The sequence below is a fragment of the Oryctolagus cuniculus genome, chromosome 10 (genome assembly GCF_964237555.1).
Source record: "Oryctolagus cuniculus chromosome 10, mOryCun1.1, whole genome shotgun sequence".
Classification (NCBI taxonomy): domain Eukaryota; kingdom Metazoa; phylum Chordata; class Mammalia; order Lagomorpha; family Leporidae; genus Oryctolagus; species Oryctolagus cuniculus.
This window is the reverse complement of record NC_091441.1, coordinates 8,693,154-8,717,521: the sequence shown is the minus strand read 5'-3', so window position 1 is coordinate 8,717,521 and position 24,368 is coordinate 8,693,154. Positions and strand designations below refer to the sequence as shown.

Sequence of the window (24,368 nt, the reverse complement as noted above, 5' to 3'; positions counted from 1 at the left end):
CTATGCCTGCGGCACTGGCATCCCATATGGGTGCTGGGTTCTAGTCCCGGTTGCTCCTCTTCCTGTCCAGCTCTCTGCTGTGGCCCAGGAGGGCAGTGGAGGATGGCCCAAGTGCTTGGGCCCCTGCACCCGCATGGGAGACCAGGAGGAAGCACCTGGCTCCTGGCTTTCGGATCAGCGTAGCTCCGGCCGCAGTGGCCATTTTGGGGATGAACCAATGGAAGGAAGACTTTTCTGTCTCTCTCTCTCACTAACTCTATTTAAAAAATCAAAGGCTTAATTCCCCACTAAACAAAGTTCAACAAGTAAAAAGACCCTAGTTCAGCAGGAATATAGTCAAGAGCTATAAATAATAATCACATCAAAAGATGACATTTCATTCACATACAGTACATTTTAAAATAATCACAAATCATTAAAACTATAGTAGTATATCATTCTTAACCATTGATTTGACAAAGATATAAAACAAAGTTTGATAAAACTATATTTGCAGTAATACTAACATATACAGGCATATCTTTTTTTGTTTTCTCTCTTTTTTTTTTATTTTAGCTCCCACATATAAGAGAGAACATACACCTGTCTTTCTGTGTCTGGTTTAGTTCACTCAATATGAGGTCCTCTAGTTGCATCCATCTTGATGCAAATGGCAGGATTTCATTCTTCTTTATAGCTGAATAACATTCCATTATTACTCACACACACACATATTCTTTATCCATCCATTTAATGACAGACACCTTGGTCGAACAAATTTTAAGAAAATTTTCTATATAATGAATGTTTACTCTGTTTCCATATGGGTAAAAAAACTATTGTTCTAGTGACACTGATATTGTACCATACATTCTCTAAATTTGATTCCAAGGAAATTAAAATGAACTAAAAGCAAAACGTGAGTTGACAAAATGCCATAAAAAGTACCTGACACGCCTGTGACTCACCTTTCAAAGCATGTTCCTGTGCTCTTCTACTGACTGCCAGAAGTGACATCAGTGCATTTGCAGCAACTCTTTTTAGGACATCGTTGGAGGATTTTCCTTCATAGCACTGCAGAAATATACATCAAACTGCCTTGAAGACAAATCTAATCTGGAGCAAAACTATTGTGAACAAAAAAACTATTCTACCTAAAAGGTGTTTGCAGATTTCAACTGTCACGTGAAATGCATTAAAATTTGGTAAATCACTTGAGAATTTGATAAATCATCTAAGAATGCTCTTTCTGAAAAAACTACATAAAATAATATGAACAATATTAACAACCATTCTCAAATAGGTCTACAGAGGAAAAAGCTTTATTTCTTTATTTAGCATTAACAAATACAAGCTCATGCATTCAATCAAATTTGCCAGGCTATAAATGTAAATATGTGTAACTTATTAAAACACGTCCTTAGAAAACAGTTAGACTGGGGTCCAATTCCTACTTTCTCCTCCTGGGGATACATTCCCATCCCTCTATTCCCACTTAACATACTCCTGTATCTCAGGAGATGTGGTTCTCTCCATCTCTCATTTCTATAGTAACATGTATCTGTCATATAACCTACTCTCCTCCACACCCCCACCCCCAACTCCCACAGCAAGATCTAGGTGTAAGCATTGGGGTGCAGCAGGTTTATGCTGCTGCCTGGATTGGCCATATCCAAGATCAGAGTGCCTAGTCCAAGAGCTGGCTGCTCTGTGCTTCTGATCTAGCACACAGCAGATGATGGCCCAGGTGCCTGGGCTCCCGCCACCCACGTGGAAAACCTGGATGGAGTTCCAGGTTCCTGGCTTTAGTATGGCATAGCCCCAGCTGTTGAGGGCATTTCAGGAGTGATCAGCAGATAGAAGAGTTATCTGTCTGTCTGTCTGTCTGTCTCTCTCTCTGTCACTCTCTCAAATAAATGAATGTCTCTTTTTTTTTTTTTTTGACTCTTACAGAAAGCAATTTTTAATTTTGAAAATACTAGTATTCATTTGTGGGCTGGCGCTATGGCATAGCAGGTAAAGCCGCACCTGCAGTGCCAGCATCCCACATGGGCTCTGGTTCAAGTCCCAGCTGCTCCACTTCTGATTCAGGTCTCTGCTACGACCTGGGAAAACAGTAGAAGATGGCCCAAGTCCTTGGGCCCCTGCACCCATGTGGGAGACCCCAAAAAAGCTCCTGGCTCCTGGTTTTGGATCAGCATAGCTCCAGCTGTTGTAGCCAATTGAGGAGTAAACCAGCGGATGGGAGATCTCTCTCTTTCTCTGCCTCTCCTCCTCTGTTTAACTCTGACTTTCAAATAAATAAATAAATCTTTTAAAGAAAGAAAATACTAACACTCAAATATATTTCTTTTACAATGAATTTATGAGTTAGAAAAAATTTTCATTATAAAGTTTCAAACATATACAATAAGTACAGAAACTGAGTAACAAATCCATTCTAAGATTTTAAAGAAAATACTAGATATCATAGAATGTTCTATCAATATATATAACCATAATGATCATCATTCCTAACATAATTAACAATAATATTTTGGCATCAAGTAATACTGCTCCAAATTCACATTTTCTCTTTTGTGTCAAAAATGTCTTGCAGTTGGTCTACTGGAGTCAGGATAACAGGAATCCTCATGTGGCACCTGCAGCCACAGCTCCTCCGTCTAGAATGGCATCCTCTGCCCCATGGCTCCAGCAGCACTGTTTGGTTGCTGTTGTTCCTGTGTCCCTGGCTTGCTGACCAAGCCAGACCACTCCTCCTATAGAATGCCCCACATTCAACATCTGTCTGCTTGCTTCCTCAGGATGCTTCACTGTCTTCTCTCTTCTGCATTTCCACCTACTGCATCTTTTAGCTCTAAAGCCTTGACTACATTTATGTTCAATATTTGGCAGTAAGATTTCATTTAGCTATATGCACATCATTTTATAATTTCCAAGAACTCATGAATTACATAAGATTCTAGAAGCTTCTCATTTGTAATTATTAGATAAATTCAAATTCATAACTTTTTATTCTGTCAGTAATTTTCAAGATGATCTGACTTCACAATACCTTTATTGGCCAGCGCCGCAGCTCACTAGGCTAATCCTCTGCCTTGCGGCACAGGCACACCGGGTTCTAGTCCCGGTCGGGGCGCCGGATTCTGTCCCGGTTGCCCCTCTTCCAGGCCAGCTCTCTGCTGTGGCCAGGGAGTGCAGTGGAGGATGGCCCAAGTCCTTGGGCCCTGCACCCCATGGGAGACCAGGATAAGTACCTGGCTCCTGCCATCGGATCAGCGCGGTGCACCGGCTGCAGCGCGCCGGCCGTGGCGGCCATTGGAGGGTGAACCAACTGCAAAGGAAGACCTTTCTCTCTGTCTCTCTCTCACTGTCCACTCTGCCTGTCAAAAAAAAAATAAAAAAAAAATAAATAAAAATACCATTATTAACATTAAACGTAAGGCTATATAGTGTTACATAAAATATATACAGCCTGTCTAAATGCAATTCCACTCAGAATTCCTGTGGGGCCTGTGCTTGAAAATATGACAGTACAGAGGCCTGCACGGAGGCCTTTCCCTGCCACGTGATCAGGACCAGGGGCATCTTGGACACCTCCAATCAGGCAGGATCCCATTAGTCAAGAAACTATATCGTAAACACCCAGATCCAGAGATGCTTGTCAAAGATCACACTGATTGCGACCACGAAGATGGAGGCAGAAAAGGGTAGGGGCTGTAAGGTGCTGAATACACGTGGAGTGTAGCACATCCACTGCAGTTACCCAGGAGACTCCTAGCTCATTTATAACTGTACTGTCCACCATTAAAACAAAAATCTTTTTAATATACTTATTAAATTTCCATGTATTAGTAATTTCAGAAAAATCAGAAAAATAAAACGTAGTAATACATATGCAGCAATTAGTGAGGAAAAGAGGTAAAACCTCTAAGGAAACAGCTGTATGCACAGATTCCCTCTTGAATTCCCATTAAAATTACAGAAATGGAATTACTTACACACACACACACACACACACACACAGGTCTGGAGACTAAAAGGCAGGCATACAGGTAGCCAAAGTGCTAGCCTGAGAATGCTGACTCGTTACAGGAGGAGTGGGGAAAGCTACACTGAACGGCTGAAAGCTGAGGAAGCTTAGCACCAGGGGCTCCTGGAAGCAAGGGAGTAGGATTGTCTGGGAAGGCCAGATTCTGTGTGCTACCCACCAATTCCTGTGCAGCCAAGCCACTGCTCTTCCCAGGCTCTTGCAAAAACCTGAAGGCCTATTTTCTGGAGAAGAGAAGTTAGAAGGATTCTGAACTGACAAAGACCAGGCACATTGTGGGTTAGGGTATTCAACTGAAAACAGGAAGGATTAAAACTACAAAACACGTTGTAGTTGGGTTTCCAGCTCCAGACAAGGGATCAGAAAACTCTTCTCTAGCGAATCTAAAAGCTCCAGAAGGCAGGCCCACAACAAAACCCTCACAAGTCCCCCTCGCACAGTCTAGCTTACAACTGCCAAGCTCAACTCACATGCTCAGAGCTGTCAACTGCTTTACGTCTCCCAGTCTTAAACTGAGCTGACAACCAAGACTTATCAAGCACCTAGTGAGAAAATACACTAAAGCAGACAAAAACAGAGAGAGAACAAAGATTATGTAGACAGAAGAAAACTTAATAGAAATTACAACTCACAGAGGACCCAAAGTGGAGAGAACGTCCACTAACTATTTAAAAATATGGATTTAGAGGTGAAAGAGCAAACAAGAGGGCCCAAAACAACTGATAAAATATACATCCTGGGCAGTACATAAGAAAAACTTAGAATAGTAGAGAAAAGGGAAACAGTTTAAAAACTTCCAGGGAGAAAAATAGCAGGAATTACAGTAGCTTCAGAATGTCTACATTAACACTGAGAGTTAAAGAAGGTGATGATTTCGAAATTATGAAGTAAATGATTTCCAAACCAGAATTCTCATTAGCCAAAATATTAGTAAGGTATAATGGCAAGTGGGATAAAGACATCTGGAGTTCAATAAAATCCCTCCTGTACACCTTTGTTGTTAAAGATATTGGACAACAGACTGCACAACAATAGGAGGGCATCAAACCAAAAAGGATGATATGAGGAAAGGCAACGGAACACAGGAAGCAGACTAAACATAGCAGAGATGTCAAAAACCCAAGACCAACGTGAACAGAGATCACAAAATGACACTGGGCACCAAAAAAATTAGAAGGAATTTGGAGGGGCCGGCGCCGTGGCTCACTTGGTTATTCTTCCGCCCGTGGCGCTGGCATTCCACATGGGTGCCGGGTTCTGGGCCTGGTTGCTCTTCTTCCAGTCCAGCTCTCTGCTGTGGCCCGGGAAGGCAATGGAGGATGGCCCACGTGCTTGGACCCCTTCTCCCACATGGGAGACCAGGAGGAAGCACCTGGCTCCTGGTTTCGGATCAGTGTAGTTCCAGCCATGTGGCCATTTGGGGTTGAACCAACAGAGGGAGGATCTTTCTCTCTGTCTGTCTCTCACTGTCTAACTCTGTCAAATAAATAAATAAATAAATTTTAAAAAAAGAAGGAATTTGGAGAGATGTTTTTCCAGTAGATGAAACCATGTAAGTTCAGAATTTTGAACACACTGAGAGGGCACTGCCTACTGGCAAAGAAAATGGAGCTTACAACTGATAAGACAAAACTCAGCAAATTAAAAAGTAACAATGACTGCTAAGGAAAGCAAAAGCTGTGCAGGAAAAGAAAGTAAACATCATCTGCAACATGTGTTTTATAAATATATATACGAACAGTATTTACTTAACATATATTATTATATATAGAAAAATAAACATGTTATTTAGACACAAGGGAGAGAAACTATAAAATAATTAGCTAAATGAGGTATAAGTGGTCACTTCTGAGAGGAGGAAAAAGAGGAATATAGAAGTTCCCTACTTTGGGTAAAAGCTTCAGAATCGTTTGGTGCTCTAAAATGCATGCATGGTAAAACTGATATGAAAAGCCCCAAACCAACAACAACTAAGACTGATTAATAGGAAGTCCACATACTTCACACTAAGAAAGGCCAGGGTAAAGGATTTAACTCCTGTGTGTGTGTGTGTCCATCCGTGTGCACGTCTGACTTTCTGGAGACTGAAAAGTGGTCTGAATTTCCGAACACAGAGCACATAGATGTCATGGAACTGTGAAGAGCCTGGAGGGAGGAAGGCTAAGAATTGCAAGTGAAGAAAACTAGCTACCAGATGATGAGACAACCACCAATCAAGAGGACACAGGTAATATGTCTTCTTTCAACTGATTTAAAAAGAGAGAGGATTCAATGAAATGTTTTAAAGCTTATACTCTTTTTTTAGACCTTCCATACATATGTAATGTAAAGAACAGATTTTTTGGGGGGTAGCCAGCATTGTGGCACAGCAGGTTAAGACACTGCCTATGATTCCACCATCCCATATGATCCCGGGTTCAAGTCGGGACTGCTCTGCTTCCGACCTAGCTCCCTGCTAATGTACCTGGAGAAGCAGCGAAAGATAGTCCAAGTATCTGGGTCCCTGACCACTGACTAGGAGACCTAGGTAGAATTTCAGGCTCCTTGCTTTTGTCTGGCTCAGCCCCAGCTGTTCCCACTATTTGAGGAGTGAACCAGCAAATGGAAGATCTCTCTCTTCCTCTTCCTCTCTCTATAGTTCTCTCTCTTGAACATTCATCAACACATAGTATCTCAAATAAGTAAGCCTTTTCTTCAACAGTTACTCTTTAATTTTACCATTTGCTAAACTCAGGTACAAAACACTCACATATTTCCTAAAATATGACTTGAGAATTTGTTGTTTCTTTACATTTCTATCTTTATATTAGACTAAATATAAGGAATAAATTAATTCAATATATCAATTACACAGTCTATTACAGAGAGGTTTTCATTAGTTTCATTATCTACCTGTTTTTGAAATGAAACATACTGGGGCCGGCGCTATGGCACAGCAGGTTAAAGCCCTGGCCTAAAGCATGGGCATCCCGCCGGTTCTAGTTCCAGCTGCTCCTCTTCCGATCCAGCTCTCTCCTATGGCCTGGCAAAGCAGTAAAAGATGGCCCAGTACTTGGGCCCCTGCACCCATGTAGGAGAACTGGAAGAAGCTCCTGGCTCCTGGCTTCAGATCGGCACAGCTCTGGCCATTGTGGACATCTGGAGAGTGAACCAGTGGATGGAAGACCTCTCTCTCTGTCTCTACCTCTCTCTGTAACTCTTTCAAATAAATAAAATAAATCTTAAAAAAAAAAAAAAAAAAGAAACATGCTGTGTATTTCTATAAACTAAGGAAGATAAAAATCCTTTAAGTAAAACAGGTTCAATATTTTATGGACAAAAGACAGATAATAATTTCTTATAAAATATTCAAACCCTAAAACCAGCTCAAAATGAATTTATAAAATAAACTTACACATATTTATGACTTAAGTATTTATAATTTCCAAATGTATCCCTTATAAAGTAGTGCTATGAATCAGTCATTGAAAAGATACTCTGCTAAGCCATTTAAATGGAAATTCTAATGTAATAAGTGATTAGTAGGATGGAAAATTTTAGAGGTCACTGAAATTTAGTAATAAAGTAACACAATCCTCTCATTTTGCATTTCAAGAACTAAATCTCAAAAGGTTAAATGATTTGCCTAAGGTCCAACATCTAATAATATTTTTTGATACAGTCTTACACAGAATTTAAATATACCTTTAAAGACATCAATTTTAGAATAATATTTCTTCTGATAATTTAAAGACTGTAGTTTATTTTTTAAGATACAACTCTTAGCACAACTCCTAGCCTACACAGACATCTGAGTACAATAAGACACATATACTATTTATGATAATGTGTGGCTATTTAATGTATTCTAATATTTTAATTCACGTATCATCTTCCTTTAGGGAAAGAAAATACACTGCTTGCAGCTTCATAGGCTGACTGATAACTGCCCCACTTCACACTGGTATATGTTCTCTTGCAAGTGTGCCATATGTGCCACTCCTCTCTTCACTTTTTGCACTTGGAGCTAACTAACCTGTATTCATTCTACTGTATATATAAGCAAGAAGAGTCTGGTCTATTAGGAAACACAACTTAAGTAACTGTTTAATGTACCACTAACCACGTGAAATATATCTTTCGTATTTTGGAAGAAATGGAAATGAAAATGAGCTAGTCATTAGGAAAATTATGGAGATATGCTGTGGCTACAGAATACCTTATTTTCTTTGGCCAAGAAAGTAATATAAAAATATCATAAACAGTAATTCTTATAATGAATAGGATTACAAAGTATTAGATAAAAGTAAGGGCAAGGTAAATTTCACAAACTGTTATAGCATAGAGTTTTCCCTATATACACTATTAAAAGCTAGCACATGGGGCCAGTGCTGTGGCATAGCAAGTAAGGCTGCCACCTGCAGTGCCAGCATCCTATATGGGCGCTGGTTTGAGTAGTCCTGGTTCCTCCACTTCCGGTCTGGCTTTCTACTATGGCCTGGGAGAGCAGTACAAAATGGCCCAAGTCTTTGGGCCCCTGCACCAATGTGGGAGGCCTGGAAGGAGCTCCTGGCTTTGGATCGGCGCAGCTCCAGCCATTGTGGTTATCTGGGGAGTGAACCAACAAATGGAAGACCCCTCTGTCTCTCTGCCTCTCCTTCTCTCTGTGTAACTCTTTCAAATAAATAAATAAATTAAAAAAAAATGCTAGCTCATGGGGGCCAGCATTGTGGCATTGTGGGTAAAGCTCACAGCTAATGGTCTGGGAAAAGCAATGGAAGATGGCCCAATTGTTTGGACCCTGGCCACCTATGTGAGAGACCCAGAGGAAACTCCTGGCTCTTGGCTTCAGCTGGCCCAGCATTAGCTGTTGCAGCCATCTGAGGAGTGAACCAGTGGTTGAAAGATCTCTGTCTCTCTCTGTACCTCTATCAAATAAATAAATAAATACTAAAAAAAATAAATAAATAAATAAATAAATAAATACTAAAAAAAAAAAAAAAAGCTAGCATATCACCATCACCTCACATGGATATTTGGATCACAGCACCACTCACAAAGGGAAAATAGATGGGAAATGAAATAGCCCTAGGTTGGCCTGGCTGGCAGTCTTCAAATTTCATAGGTTCAGCAGGCTTGGCTGCAGGAGCCACAACACTCATGAAGAACCAGGCTCCCAGAGTTATTTGGCATTCTGGCCTTGGCAAGGGAGGGCAGAGTGAAGAACCCTTCCTCACTGAGAATACCCCGTCCTGTCTTCTCTGAGGAAAGACATTTAAATTCCCTGAAGAAGAAATCATGTGGGCCGGTGCCACAGCTCACTTGGCTAATCCTCCGCCTGCAGCACCGGCACCCCGGCTTCTAGTCCCGGATGGAGCACTGAAATCTGTCCTGGTCGCTCCTCTTCCTGTCCAGCTCTCTACTGTGGCCCGGGAAGGCAATGGAGGATGGCCCAAGTGTTTGGGCCCTGCAACTGCATGGGAGACCAGGAGGAAGCACCTGGCTCCTGGCTTCGGATCGGCGCAGCACTGGCCACAGCGGCCATTTGGGGGGTGAACCAACGGAAGCAAGACCTTTCTCTCTGTCTCTCTGTCTCTCTCTCTCTCACGGTCTAACTCTATCTGTGTTTAAAAAAAAATGCTGGTTCAAGCCCCATCTGCTTCAGATCAGCTCCCTGCTAATGTGCCTGGGAAAGCAACAGATCACTCAAGTGCTTGGGTCCCTGCCACCCATGTGGGGAACTCAGTCGGAGTTCCTGGCTCCTGGTCTCAGTCTGGCCCTTCCCAGCTGTTGTGGTCCTTTGGGTTATAAACTGGTAGGTGAAAAATATTTCTCTGCCTCTTCCACTCTCTTTCTCTCTGTCACTCTACCTTTCAAATAAATACACATATAATATTGAAAAATATAGAAGTAATATTTATAAAAAAACAATGTTCAATACTAATGTAGGTAACATTTCTAGTTTTGTTTAAATTGTTAGTCAAGATAAAATATAGTTTAGTGATTTTACAAATTTCATGACTAAAATTCTTATTTCATTTTTTTGGATTGTAAAAATAAGTTTACAAGACAAAAATAGACAATGGGGTTTGGAAAGAAATTATTTGCTCACAGTGTACAAATCAAGTCCATCTTCTATATACTTCACTACTGACAAAATTATATGGCCACTCACACAAAAAAAATGTTGCTTAAGATGTATTTTCACAAAGAGATAATCTTTCAAATGTCAATTTGAATTATACCTTCATTCATAAAATATGCATATTTAGTCATGACTTGGAACACTTTTAATAAACTGCTGGATTTAGATTATTAAAATTTCAATTTTTACATCATCTTCATCAGGGAAACTGGTCAACACCAGGACATCAGACAGGAGAGGAGACAGTTCATTTATCTTTGTATATTTCTACATTTTTTTAAACAGTCATCACAAACATTAATTATTTTTTAATTCAAATGACTGAAAAAAATTTACAAGACTGAAAATCAATTCATTTAAATACTAAACAACAGTTACAGACAATTAAGAAACGACATACCTGAAGAATTACTTCATTAAATCGTTCTAGACGTTTCAGATTTTCCTGAGTTGTATCAAGAAGTGAGGTGATTGTTGGACTGGGGGATGAACTTCTTTTACCCTTATCCTGGAGATGTCGTTTTGCTTCTTCAGTTAAAAGAATAGAAAGGAACTGCAGGCCAGCAGTATATAGAGTAGGGCTTGTGAGAGACAAGTCCACACATTCGCAGAACATATCTAAATGAAAAAATAATTTCATTTTGTATGTTTGAATATTAATATTGGTTTTATGACTTTCTTATTTAAAATCAAGTAAAGCTATCAATAGGTTCAGTGTAAAAAGACTGACTCTAGTGTTTAAAAATATTAACTCATATTTAGAAAACATACTGAGCTAAGCAATCTATTTAATATTCAGTATATGCTGTTTCTTTTTTATTTGAAAGACAGGATGTGTGTGTAGGGGAGGTCTATAGACACCTATATACACAATATCTACTAATACACAAAACAGGAGGATTGCTTACATGTAAATGGGTATTAATTTTTTGGTGTCTACTGGGATACATGAAGTCTCAGGAATTTTTTTTAAGGTTTTTTTTATTTATTTGAAAGGCAGAGTTACAGAGAGAGAGAGACAGAGACAGAGACAGAGTGAGAGAGATCCTCCATCTACTGGTTTACTACCCAAATGGCTGCAATGGCTGGGACCAGGCCAGGCTGAAGCTAGGAGCCTGAACTCCAGATAGTTCTCCTACATGGGTACAGGGGACCAAGGACTTGGCCGATCCTCTGCTGCTTTCCCAGGTGCATTAGCAAGGAGCTGGATTGGAAGTGGAGCAGCCAGGAATACAACAGCTGCATATGGGATGCCAATTCCACAGGCAAAGGCTATACCCACTATGCTACAGAGTTGGCCTCAAGAATTTGTAACTTTAAAGTTTTGATTTTAATATTAACCTTAAAAAATCTACTATATTCTTGATCATCTAGAAAAAAATCTCATGAGTATGATTATGTCTCTGTTTTCAAACAAGTTAGTGTCAGGCTAATCCTCTGCCTTGCGGCGCCGGCATACCGGGTTCTAGTCCCGGTCGGGGCGCCGGATTCTGTCCCGGTTGCCCCTCCTCCAGGCCAGCTCTCTGCTGTGGCCTGGGAGTGCAGTGGAGGATGGCCCAAGTGCTTGGGCCCTGCACCCCATGGGAGACGAGGAGAAGCACCTGGCTCCTGCCATCGGATCAGCGCGGTGCGCCGGCCGCAGTGGCCACTGGAAAGTGAACCAACGGCATAGGAAGACCTTTCTCTTAGTCTCTCTTTCTCTCACTGGCCACTCTGCCTGTCAAAACAAAACAAACAAACAAACAAACAAACAAAAAAAACAAGTTAGTGTCAAACAGTATTTAAGACTGACTTAGGGGGCTGGCACTGTGGTGTAGTGGGTAAAGCTGCTGGCTGTTGTTCTGGCATTCTATATAGGCGCTGGTTTGAGTCCCAGCTGCTCCACTTCCGATCCAGCTCCCTGATATGTCATGGGAAAGAAGTGGAAGATGGCCCAAGTCCTTGGGCCCCTGCACCCATGTGGGAGACCGGGAGGATGCTCCTGGCTTCAGATAGGTAGGCACAGCGCCAGCTGTAGTAGTGGCCATCTGTGGAGTGAACCAGTGGATGGAAGATCTCGATCTCTTTCTCTTTCTCTCTCTCTCTCTCTGCCTCTGCCTCTCTCTAACTGCCTTTCAAATAAAATAAATAAATCTTAAAAAAAAAAAAAAAAGACTGACTTAGATGCCATGCTGCCATACAAAGATTTCATGGTAGAACAAGAATGCATTTTTGGAAGCTCCTCAAAATTCCTCAAGAAAAGCACCCTGGTATCTCCTTGCAGTGGCACAATTACAGGATTTTGGAGAATTTCCATATTTAACTGGAGTAATGACTGTCAAATCAAATGCGACAGCATCTTCTTACCAAGCACGGCCGCCCAGTTCTTAGCCAAAGCCATGGTGACAGAAGGGAGACAGACAGCACCAGCTTTCCTCAGAAGTGTGGCCAGAAGGTTAAACAGCTGTGTCCACGTATAATGAAGAGTCGGTATAAGCTCTACATCTATAAAATTGATCAACACATTTCAAGTTATTAACACAAAGACAGATAATCCTTTAAAATACAAAACTCATCACATTTTATCACACCTAAGAGGGTCACATTCACCAAATGAATTTCAGCACTATACAAAATTTATTTCAATTAATCACTCTTTTCCCTTCCCTCTGAAAGATATCTCCCTTCCACCCTCCTACAAAGACACACTCACAAACACTCCCTTTACTAAAGCACACCAGACAACAAACACAAGTGTGGCAAACTGAGCTGTACTTGGTAACTTAAGAACTGCATACTGGGAACATTATAAACACATGTCACTGCACTATTCCATGAACATAAGGTTTCTCCTATTTGCTTTATCCACTCTAGCAGCTTTGTGCAGGACTGGAAAGGAAACATTAAGGGCCGAGGTTAAGAGAAAATAAATTATTTTTTGAAGAACCAAAAAGAGTATTACCCCACATAGAAAACTATGATACAAAATGTGATTCTGCAGTTTTGTCTATGACTAAGAACATATTTATTAACCTTTCAGATAAGGACACCCTGTGCTTCCTTTGTGTCTGGGTAAATGGCAGCTGGAGAGTGGGGCTATCTACTGTGAAACTCCCTGACTACGTCGCCAGCAGTCGTCACCTTTTGCACACACGCATTCCAAGTGGCATCGTAACTGCCAGTCTGAAGAGCTACCCCGAATATTGTTTTTGTTTGTTTGTTTGTTTGTTTGTTTATAGGCAGAGTGGACAGTGAGAGAGAGTGACAGAGAGAAAGGTCTTCCTTTGCCGTTGGTTCACCCTCCAATGGCCGCCGCGGCCGGCTTGCGCTGCGGCCGGCGTACCGCACTGATCCAAAGGCAGGAGCCAGGTACTTATCCTGGTCTCCCATGGGGTGCAGGGCCCAAGCACTTGGGCCATCCTCCATTGCCTTCCGGGCCACAGCAGAGAGCTGGCCTGGAAGAGGGGCAACTGAGACAGAATCCGGCGCCCCGACTGGGACTAGAACCCGGTGTGCCGGCGCCACAAGGCAGAGGATTAGCCTATTGAGCTGCGGCGCCGGCCCGAATATTGTTTTAATGTATCAAAAGATAAGCTGATAGAATGAATTTTGTGTCATTCAAAATTATTTATTCAGAAAAGAATATTTTAAAAACTTAATCTCTTAAAAAATATTTTGTGAACTTTCACCTTATGCTACATATGAAAAAACAACTTTTAACTTAACCAGTTGCTAAATATACATCCAAAAATTGTTGGAATATTTTATTTCCAGCACTTAAAATACTTGATGGGTTAAATACCTTTCAGATAACTTAATAATAAAGTATATACAATTTTTTTGCTTAATTTTCAAAGCCCTATTCACACACAAGCAAGAGAATGGAAAACACCCAATGGAAAGCACCCAAGGCAACCAAAAGGAGCCCACACGTCTAGTACCCCTCTTGTCACATGACTTTGGGACCAAGCAAGTGATCAAGTCTTCAGTTGAAGTTATTTTTCATCACTGTTTTAGGCACTAACTTCGACAACTTGTGTATCTTCCATTAACTCAATGTCAATACTTCAGGGATGCCCAAGAAAATCCAACCAGAGAAATGAAATGCTAAGTGGTAAGATTTTATCAGGTATGGATGAGTTTTGGGGGCCCCAAACCACTGTAATATCTAAGAATTTTTCACCTCATCCGCTTCTCCCAATAAATAATTTTCACTTCTTGTTGACAGTACACAGTCTAACCTAACAAACTTGGGCTATTACTGACACAGATTTTCCAAGCGACAAGACTCTGCACCTCTAGAACTAGATAACTTCAACAATGCTGAGATGCTAAGTACTAATTTACTGGATATCAGAACACACTTAAAAAAAATCAAGCTAACATTGTAATAGAAAGAACTAAAAAGAATGAATGGGAAAACAAGGAAAATTATCAAATGATCAATTGCTTCTTTATAAAATATTATTTAAACTTTCAATTATATTTGATTTTTTATTAATATCCTACATTGATTTTCCACTGGGATCTCGCAAAGATCTTCCATTTAGGTCTTCCTTTTTTTTTTTTTTTTTCCCCAGGGTGTCTTGGCTTTCCATGCCTAAAATACTCTCATGGGCTCTTCAGCCAGATCCCAATGCCTTAAGGGCTGATTCTGAGGCCAGAGTGCTATTTAGGACATTTGCCATTCTATGAGTCTACTGTGTATCCCGCTTCCCATGATGGATCGTTCTCTCCCTTTTTGATTCTATCAGCTAGTATTAGCAGACACTAGACTTGTTTGTGTGATCCCTTTGACTGTTAGACCTATCAGTGTGATCAATTGTGAACTGAAATTGATCACTGGGACTAGTGAGATGGCATTGGTACATGCCACCTTGATGGGATTGTATTGGGATCCCCTGGCATGATTCTAACTCCACCATTTGGGGCAAGTCCAATTGAGCATGTCCCAAATTGTACATCTCTTCCCTCTCTTATTCCTACTCTTATATTTAACAGGGATCACTTTTCAGTTAAAATTTAAACACCTAAGAATAATTGTGTGTTAATCACAGAGTTCAACCAACAGTACTAGAACAAAACAAATATTTAATTTTATCTGTTACTAAGAATTATACTCAACTTTTTATCATAGAATATCTTCCAATAATTTAGGACCTGAGGAAATTTTGGCATTATATGCTAGGTTGAATTATACATGTCACTGCAAATGATTTATTAGGGTGTCATTTGACCTTAGCCACAGTTTATAAGTTTAATTAATTCCCAAAACTCACTGTGCTTTCCAACATGACAGAGAGCTTTGCCCTCACTTAACCTGGAAGCACAGGGATGGCCCTTTATCATATGACACACTTGCCTCAAGTGATCTCCTGGAACAACTTAAAAGCATCCAAACCACAAAACACATCACCAAATGCTTCCAGAATACTGGCAAAACAAACAGAAAACAAATAAGTAACTTTGAACTGAATGTCTGGAAAAGAGTAAAACTTTCTTCCCTCAACATTATTCAATCCCTCCTTAATCTAAAAGAATTAAGGTTGCCTAACATACCTTTGGTGCATATGGTAAGAACGCCAACAGCATTAGTGATGAGAGGTTTCAGAATCTTGTCCTGAATCACAAGGTTGGGATCTACCAACAAACATGACTGCAGAAGTCTGGACAAAGAGGACAGATATTCCAGGAGAAAGAAAACCTATTTGAAAAAGGAATAAAGTACAAAGAACATACCATATGAAAAGCCTGTTTCAGTGATACAATATTTAATTTTTCTATGCATTATTATAAATCACTTCTTTGTAAGGTAGTAAAATTATCAAAAATAATTGTGCAGACATGAAACTAATACATGGCAGGCAAAGCACTAATTTTTCTTTCATTTTACAAGCACATAATGGTCACATTAATACTTTCAACTATAACAACATGAAACAAAGCAAGATTTTTTCAACACCAAATAATATGGTCCATAGAGATAAGCGAGCCGTAGAGCAATCCTGCAGTCAGTCTCTTTCTCTCTCTGCATACACACACATTTTTCCCTCTTTCTAATGTGTACAAGAGAGTCAGAGACACTTCTACATACAGGCTGTATCTCTAATGTTAATACTCTCAGACTGGGGCCGGCACTGTGGCACAGCGGGTAAACGCCCTGGCCTGAAATGGTGGCATCCCATATGGGCGCCGGTTCTAGTCCCAGCTGCTCCTCTTCCAGTCCAGCTCTCTGCTGTGGCGTGGGATAGCAGTGGAGGATGGCCCAAGTCCATGGGCCCCTGCACTCATGTGGGAGACCCAAAAGAAGCTCCTGGCTGCCGGCTTCAGATAGGCGCAGCTCCAGCCGTTGCGGCCATCTGGGGAGTGAACCAGCGGATGGAAGACCTCTCTCTCTCTGTCTCTACCTCTCTAACTCTGTCTTTCAAATAAATAAAATAAATCTTAAAAAAAAATACTCTCAGACTATTTCAAAAATAGTTCTTCTGTCCTATCTCTCTTAATGAAAATATACTTCCTTTATTTAACCCGCTAAAAGCACAGGTGGCTATACTATACACTTCTTATACTCCTCAGTTTGTCAAACTTATATTGCTTATTACCGTGAAGTCTTTTCAGTCCCTTCAAATTGTTCATTTAAAGTAAATTTTGTTTATTTGAATGCTAGAGAGACAGAGACACACAGAGAAATATGTTCTTTTGTCCACTAGTTCCCTCCCCAAATGTCCACAACATACAGGGCAAGGCCAGGCCAAAGACAGGTGCCTAGAACTCAGCCAAGGTTTCCCACATGAATGGCAGGGACCCAAGTACTTTGGGCTATCCCTGCTGCCTCTACAGGTGCACATTAGTAGCAATCTGGAATCTGAATCAGAGCCAGGGCTTGAACACAGACACTCTCATACAAGAAAAGCCGAATTGTTCGACTGGTTTATAAATTATTATATTTAAGACTGAATATAAAGTATCAATCTAGTAGTTCATAAAGTAAATCTTCTTCAACGAATGGCTCATCAAAAATTATACAACCAGAGGGCCAGTGCTGTGATGTAATAGGTTAAACTTCCATGTGTGATGCTGACATTTCATATAGGCACCAGTTTGTATCCTGCTGCTCCACTTCAGATCCAGTTCCCTGTTAATGTGCCTGAGAAAGCAGCAGAGGATGGCCCAAGTGCTTGGGTCCCTGCACCCACGTGGGAGACCTGGAAGAAGCTCCTGCCTCCTGGCTTCAGATCAGCCCAGCTGCAGGCATTGCACCTATTTGGGGAGTGAACCAGTGGATGGAAGATTCTCCCTCTCTTCTTCCTCCCTCCCTGTGTCTGTAGCTCTGCCTCTCAAATAAATAAAATCTTAAAAAAAAAAAAAAAAAAAAACAAAAAAAAAAAAAACAGGGGCTGGTGCTGTGGCACAGCAGGTTAATGCCCTGGCCTGAAACGCTGGCATCCCATATGGGTGCCAGTTCGAGTCCGGCTGCTTCACTTCCAATCCAGCTCGATGATATGACCTGGGAAAGCAGTAGAAGATGGCCCAAGTCCTTGGGCCCCTGAAGCCACGTGGGAGACCTGAAAGAAGTTCTTGCCTCCTGGCTTTGGATCGGCGCAGCTCTGGCTGTTGCGGCCAATTGGGCAGTGAACCATCGGATGGAAGACCTCTCTCTCTCTCTCTCTCTGCCTCTTTCTGTGTAACTCTGACTTTTAAATAAATAAATAAATCTTAAAAAAAAAAAAAAAAACCCTTCCACCCTATTACAACCAACACAAACTTCAACAACCTTTTGCCTTTATCAGACTGCAACCCAACCACTCAAAGTTCTACTGACAGGCTCTTGCCTAGCCACCCATAGCCTGTTTCCTAACTCCCCTAAGGTCTCTGCTCAAAGGCCAACTCCATGAGGTATTTCCTGAACACCTTACATGACCCTACATAAAAGTGTAATGTCTCCCCCTGCTGACACCCACATTTGCCCATTTTCATTTAGTTTTTTTCATCCAATAAAGCACTAGACAGTTTATTTACTTGTTTGCCACAGGCACTGTCTCCCACAGGCACTGCACTAAACATTCAGGACACACACAATACATAACAGAAGCCATGGAACTGCCTTCATAGAGCTGACTGCGCCCATCTGCCCTTGACACTCTCTCATAGGTTCTGCTCCAGCCTCTCTGGCCTCCTTGCTGTTTCTGGTATAGGTCAAGCAAACACTGTTCTCAGGAGCCTTGCTACTTCCTTGGGACTAGCTTTCTCACTTACTTATGTCATAGCTCATAGAACGGCCCTCTCTGACCACACCAAATTGAACAACCCCACTATTCCAATGCTGACATCACTTCCTGTAACCCATTTTGTTTTTCTTCTGAGATATCTATTATCATCAGGCATATATGGATTTGCTTAGTATCCATTCTCTTAGAGGGAAAGGGTCATTGTCTTTTTATTTCCTTAGGGAGGAGTCTGGTGCATTATAGGCAATAAATAAAGATTTTCTGTATAGACAGAAGACAGAGGAGACAATCATTATGAAAATAAGTATGCTCAAATGAAAATACTGCACTGGGACAAGTGTTTTGAAGACAATGTTCACAGTGTCCCCAAACCTTGTAACAGACGTCTACCCTTTTAACACAGCTCAACAAACACATCTCAAAGCAAGGGCTACTCCTCTACTTCACATTACTTCTTCACCCCTTTACCCCCAAAAAATCTTGAAGCCAATATTAAAAATTTAAATTTGAGATAAAATTTCTATCAGCAACAACGGCACAAGGAATCATTAAGTATACTTTACATACAGACTTTATCAACAGCAAGAACTTAAAATATTTTGTGCTTTGAAGGAACAAAAACAAAATTATTTATATCAGATTGGGCTTTGAAATGTTTAGCCACCATGTATCAGCTTCAATTTAGGTGAAAACAAAGGATATGACAGAGAGACTAAAATCACAGGAGAGAAAAGTGGGCCATGCTCCCTATGCACCCCCCCCCCCACTTTCTAAAACAGACTTATTTATTTCAAAGGCAGAGTGACAGAGAAAGGGAGAGACAGAGACAGATATTCCATTTATTGGTTTATTCCTCAAATGCCCACAATAGCCAGGAATGGGCCAGCCAAAACCAGGAGCCAGGAACTCCATCTGGGTCTCCCATTTGGGTGGCAGGGACCCAAGTATTCAGGCCACCATCAGTCACCTTCCCAGACATATTAGCAGTAAGCTGGACTGGAAATGGAGAAGCTGAGACTGGAACCAGCACTCTGATATGGGACTTGAGTGTCCCAAGCTATGGCTTAACCCACTGTGAGACAATGTGCACCCCCCAAATTTCCTTTCTGAAAGTGTTACAGAAATATGGATCCAGATACTTGGGTACACATTGGTAGCTGATTAATGAAGGAGTCAGGAATGTGGGGAGCAATCCGGACTGGACTAAGTTACTGGAATTAAGACTTATTCTATGCATCTGCTCTCCCACAATATGGCGCTGGGAGAGAAGTAAACAGCTTCCGCACAGCTGCCTCCAGTTCAACTAATAAACTGTAGGACTTGCTCCTGATTGGAGGAGAGCAGCGTACTCGGCGTGTGGGCAGCCGAGTTAGGATTGGCGGAGGAGGACTATAAAGGAGGAGAGAGACGGCATGCACCAGGAACATCTACGGGGAACATCTGAGGGAACACCTGTGCAGCCCCCGAGACGAGCCGGCCGGCGGTGTGCCGCTCCCCTGCGGAAGTGGGGAATGTGGCCAGGGGGAACTGCCCTTCCACGGAGGTGGAAGGGATAGTAGCCAACCCGGGAAGAACCAGCAGCAAACCCGGGGAAGGCCGAGCAGACGAAAGAACAGCGCAGGGTCCTGTGTCGCTCCTCCACGAAGAGGGGGAGCGACATAATGGTGCCGTGACTCGGATAGGAAACCTAGCTCGGATAGGAAACCTAGCTCGGATAGGAAACGTGACTCGGATAGGAAACTTAGGAGGGAAGAAACGGGAAGAAGTGGAAATTACCGGAGAGAGAGACTAGCAAACAGCCTAGGGAAAAGCCGGACGAAAAGGGTGCCGGAAGAAGCTGTTGAAAGCCTAGGCATAGATTCGGATACGGACTACGGGGGGAAGCTGGGAGAAATCTCTAAGGTTGAAAGCGAAAGTGAAAGCTAGAACAAACAGACTCGGACGCAGACTGTGGGGAGAGGCCAGGAGAAATGAGGGAGGAATATCGTTGGAGGAAAGTTTGGGGAAACATACCGGGTAGAGAAAAATGTTAGGGAAAATGAAGCCGCGAGTGCAGGCCGAGGCGGATACGAAAGCCACTTTGGGATTCTCAAGTTAGCCCGGGAATAGGGGGCGAAAAGTTGAAACCAGAAGCTGAAACGGAAGCCAGATCGTGGGGCGGAGACGTATGCTGGGTTGAATTCGCCAGGCTAGCCCGGGGAACTTAGATTGAATGCTAGTGGCGGACACGTAAGCTACGCTGTGTTACTCGCAGAAGCCGCCGCGTGCAGAGAGAGCACGGGGCGTGAATAGATAGGGAACGGGGCTGGCGTGAGGCCGTGGTGCAGACGCGAAGGGCGTGGAGACCGCGGAGCGCGCGAAGCCAAGCCGCGCAAAGCCGGGAAGCTGCGCAGATGAAAGAGGCGCGGGCTGAAGCGGCTCAGCCGGGAAGCCGCCGAGAAGTAGCCTCGGGGCGGGCAGCGGGAAGCTGCAGGGATAAGAGAAATAGAAGTTTAGAAGCAAAGTGAGAGAAATAGGAATGCTGGAAGACAGAAGTAAAATGGGAGAAATAGGAATGCCCGGAGATAGAGAAATAGAGAAATAGAAAGGCCTCCCTACAACACTGCAATGTGAGAGCTTGGATTCGGTCTGCCTGATTAAGTGAGGCGATGAGCACGATGAGCACCTGGGCAGCTAGCAGCTTATGCACCGCAGGTCACCGAAGACAGGCACGAATTAACATCAGTAAGGCCTCCCCACAAAAAGGCAATGAGAAGGCTTGGATTCGGTTTGCCTGATAGAGCTTGTAAGCCCCTGCAGGCAGAGCAGAGCATGCGCTGCGGGGCACCGAACACAGGCACGCATCAGCGCCTAAAAACCTCCTCACAATGGCGAAGAGAGGACCCGGATTCGGTTTTCCTGATTGATAGGACTTGTAAGAGCCTGTGGCAACTCTAGCAAGTAGAGCAGAGTGTGTGCCGCGGGACACCGAAGACAGGCGCGTATCAACGCCAAAAATAAAAAGAAAGGGGGATCTGTGGGGAGCAATCCGGACTGGACTAAGTTACTGGAATTAAGACTTATTCTATGCATCTGCTCTCCCACAATATGGCGCTGGGAGAGAAGTAAACAGCTTCCGCACAGCTGCCTCCAGTTCAACTAATAAACTGTAGGACTTGCTCCTGATTGGAGGAGAGCAGCGTACTCGGCGTGTGGGCAGCCGAGTTAGGATTGGCGGAGGAGGACTATAAAGGAGGAGAGAGACGGCATGCACCAGGAACATCTACGGGGAACATCTGAGGGAACACCTGTGCAGCCCCCGAGACGAGCCGGCCGGCGGTGTGCCGCTCCCCTGCGGAAGTGGGGAATGTGGCCAGGGGGAACTGCCCTTCCACGGAGGTGGAAGGGATAGTAGCCAACCCGGGAAGAACCAGCAGCAAACCCGGGGAAGGCCGAGCAGACGAAAGAACAGCGCAGGGTCCTGTGTCGCTCCTCCACGAAGAGGGGGAGCGACAAGGAATATATTCTAGGACTTCAAAGCCATTGCTCTTTTCTATCATCCACACATATTTTTTATTTTTATTTATTTTTTTATTTGACAGATAGAGTTAGACAGTGAGAGAGAGAGACAAAGAGAAAGGTCTTCCTTCCATTGGTTCACTCCCCAAATAGCCGCTAGGGCCGGAGCTATGCCAATCCAAAGCCAGGAGCCAGGTGCTTCCTCCTGGTCTCCCATCCGGGTGCAGGAGCCCAAGCACTTGGGCCATCCTCCACTGCCTTCCTGGGCCACAGCAGAGAGCAGAGAGCTGGACTGGAAGAGGAGCAATCGGGACTAGAAGTCGATGCCCATATGGGATGCCAGGGCCGCAGGAGGAGGATTAACCAAGTGAGCCACGGTACCGGCCCCTATCATCCACATATTAAAGTGCAAAGTAACCTAATTCAAACAACCTCACATAATGTATTTTCTGAAGCATTTCCATCTTTCTCCTATGGTTTGTATCTCCTCAGCAGAATGTACATTTTGGAAAGTAAAGCAAACAAACACCAACGGATAGACATGAGGCAAGGGATAGACCTGAGACACCTACCTGAGCTTGAGTGTGCTCAACTGGAGGAGACGAAGGCAATGGGGTCTTGAGGTCCTGAACACACGTCTCAATGAGGGTAGCATCAGCAATGCTGTGAAGGACAAGCAAAGAAAACCCTTTCGATGGTTAGAATGCTTCACATGGATAAGACTGATAAATCAGAACTTGAAGTTTGAAGGTATCCCTGAATATAAATGAAGAGAAAGAAGTTTTATAAGAAAATGTTTGTGAAAAAGTATTCTACTCTATTTCAGAAAAACGGGAAAATATCCTGTCAGTTAATGTGAGAGTAAAGAATTCTGAAGAAAACAGTATCTAAGGAAGCCTTATTAAAAGCTAAATAAAATATAATGCAGCCCATCCAGGAAAAAAAAAAAAGCAAACAAAAATAAAACTTTGGGGCCAGCATTGTGGCATAGCAGGTAAAGCCACAGCCTGCAAAGACGTCATCCCATATGGGTGCTGGTTCATGTTCAAGCTGTTCCACTTCCAATTCAGCCACTTACTAACACTCCTGGGAAAGCAGCAGAAAATGGCCCAAATCCTTCAGCCCCTGCACTGACGTGGGAGTCCCAAAAGTTGTTCCTGACTTGAGCCTGACCCAGCCCTGGCTATTATGGCCATTTGGGGAGTGAACCAGAATATGGAAGATATCTCTCTCTCTCTCTCTGTATGTCTCCCTCTCTCTCTAACTATGCCTTTCAAATAAATGAAAAAAATCTTGAACCCAGGCTTTCCTAAGGGCAAGTCTAATGGGATGAGAGATGGGTTTTTTCCCTATGTTGTCCAAGGAAAGGAGAATCCCAGGGGGCATTGGTGATTAAGAATGTGTTTGGTGCTTTTTCAGCACGTACCTACCTGGCAGACCCAGTACAACCCAGCAGTTTGGGAATGGCCCTGAAACGGGTTCTTCTAAAAGAGCATCTAAACCAGGGAGGGTAAGGGGCTGAGGAAATTAACAAGGACAACGCCAGGGACACTGCAGGCTTTGGAACAGAATAGTCTCCACCATTGCCATCACATCACCTACATCTTCCATATCTTTTGTAAGATTTATCCCTAAGTTTTCCCTATCATTCACATTTTTGTAAGTGGTATTGCTTTGTAATTTCAATTCCTGGATATTCGTTGCTAGTATATAGTATACATCTGGTTTTTATGTATGCATTATGTAAGCTACAAAACTCACATATTGGTTCTGGTATTCTTTTTATTGATTCCATAAGACTTTTAATAGAGAACAGCTTGTTGCCAGCAAATTCAATTTCCTTTGCAACATGGATGCTTTTTACTTCCTTTTTTGATGTTTTTTACCAAGCTAGAGCCTTTAGTACAATGCAAGGGTTGAATAGAAGCGGAGATCCCATCACCAGGGTACTTCGTTATGTATATGCAGGTATTCCAAGTCTGAAACGGGTCCAAGCATTTCGGATAATGGAGTCAGCTGGCAGCTGTCAGTGGCAATGGCCTGAAGTCTTCTGGCTTGCTTTTTTTCCATGAGAAATCTGTTGTCATTCTTCTACCTCTGCAAGTACATTTTCACTCTATTTTGAAGATTTTTCTTTATCACTGGTTTTAAGTAATTTATGATGAAACTTGATACATTTTGTTCATATTTCTTGGGGTTCATTGAACTTCTTGGATTTATGGGTTTACTGCTTTCATTCATTTTGGAAATGTTCTACCTGTTATTGCTTCAAATTTTCTGTAACCCTTCCTTCATTTCAGGGACTTCAATTACTTGTGTATTTTGAAACTGCTACATTTTTCAGTGATGCCCTGTTATATGTTTTTCTCCCTCCTTCTTAAATAAAGAAAAATTGTAAAACTCAAAATAAAAAAAAAAGCTTTGGTAGTTACTTTCCTATTCAAATAGTAAAAACACTGTCTAGGAAATATACTCATATGTAAGAAGTAAAAAAAATACATCAAGTAGG

The 24,368-nt window shown here is 42.4% G+C and overlaps 1 protein-coding gene across 4 annotated transcripts in view; it reads right to left on the bottom strand.

Moving 5' to 3' along the window:
* Nucleotides 1–24,368, bottom strand: part of RTTN (rotatin) — a 230,378-nt gene that overhangs the window by 38,880 nt on the left and 167,130 nt on the right. For all 4 annotated transcript variants that reach the window (XM_008261459.4, XM_051851884.2, XM_051851886.2 and 1 more), the window contains 5 exons: nt 22,432–22,522; nt 15,693–15,837; nt 12,501–12,638; nt 10,555–10,772; nt 948–1,053 (listed from right to left, as the gene is read on the bottom strand). In XM_008261459.4, coding sequence (XP_008259681.3) covers nt 948–1,053; nt 10,555–10,772; nt 12,501–12,638; nt 15,693–15,837; nt 22,432–22,522 — 698 coding nt within the window. The remainder of the gene's footprint in view (nt 1–947; nt 1,054–10,554; nt 10,773–12,500; nt 12,639–15,692; nt 15,838–22,431; nt 22,523–24,368) is intronic.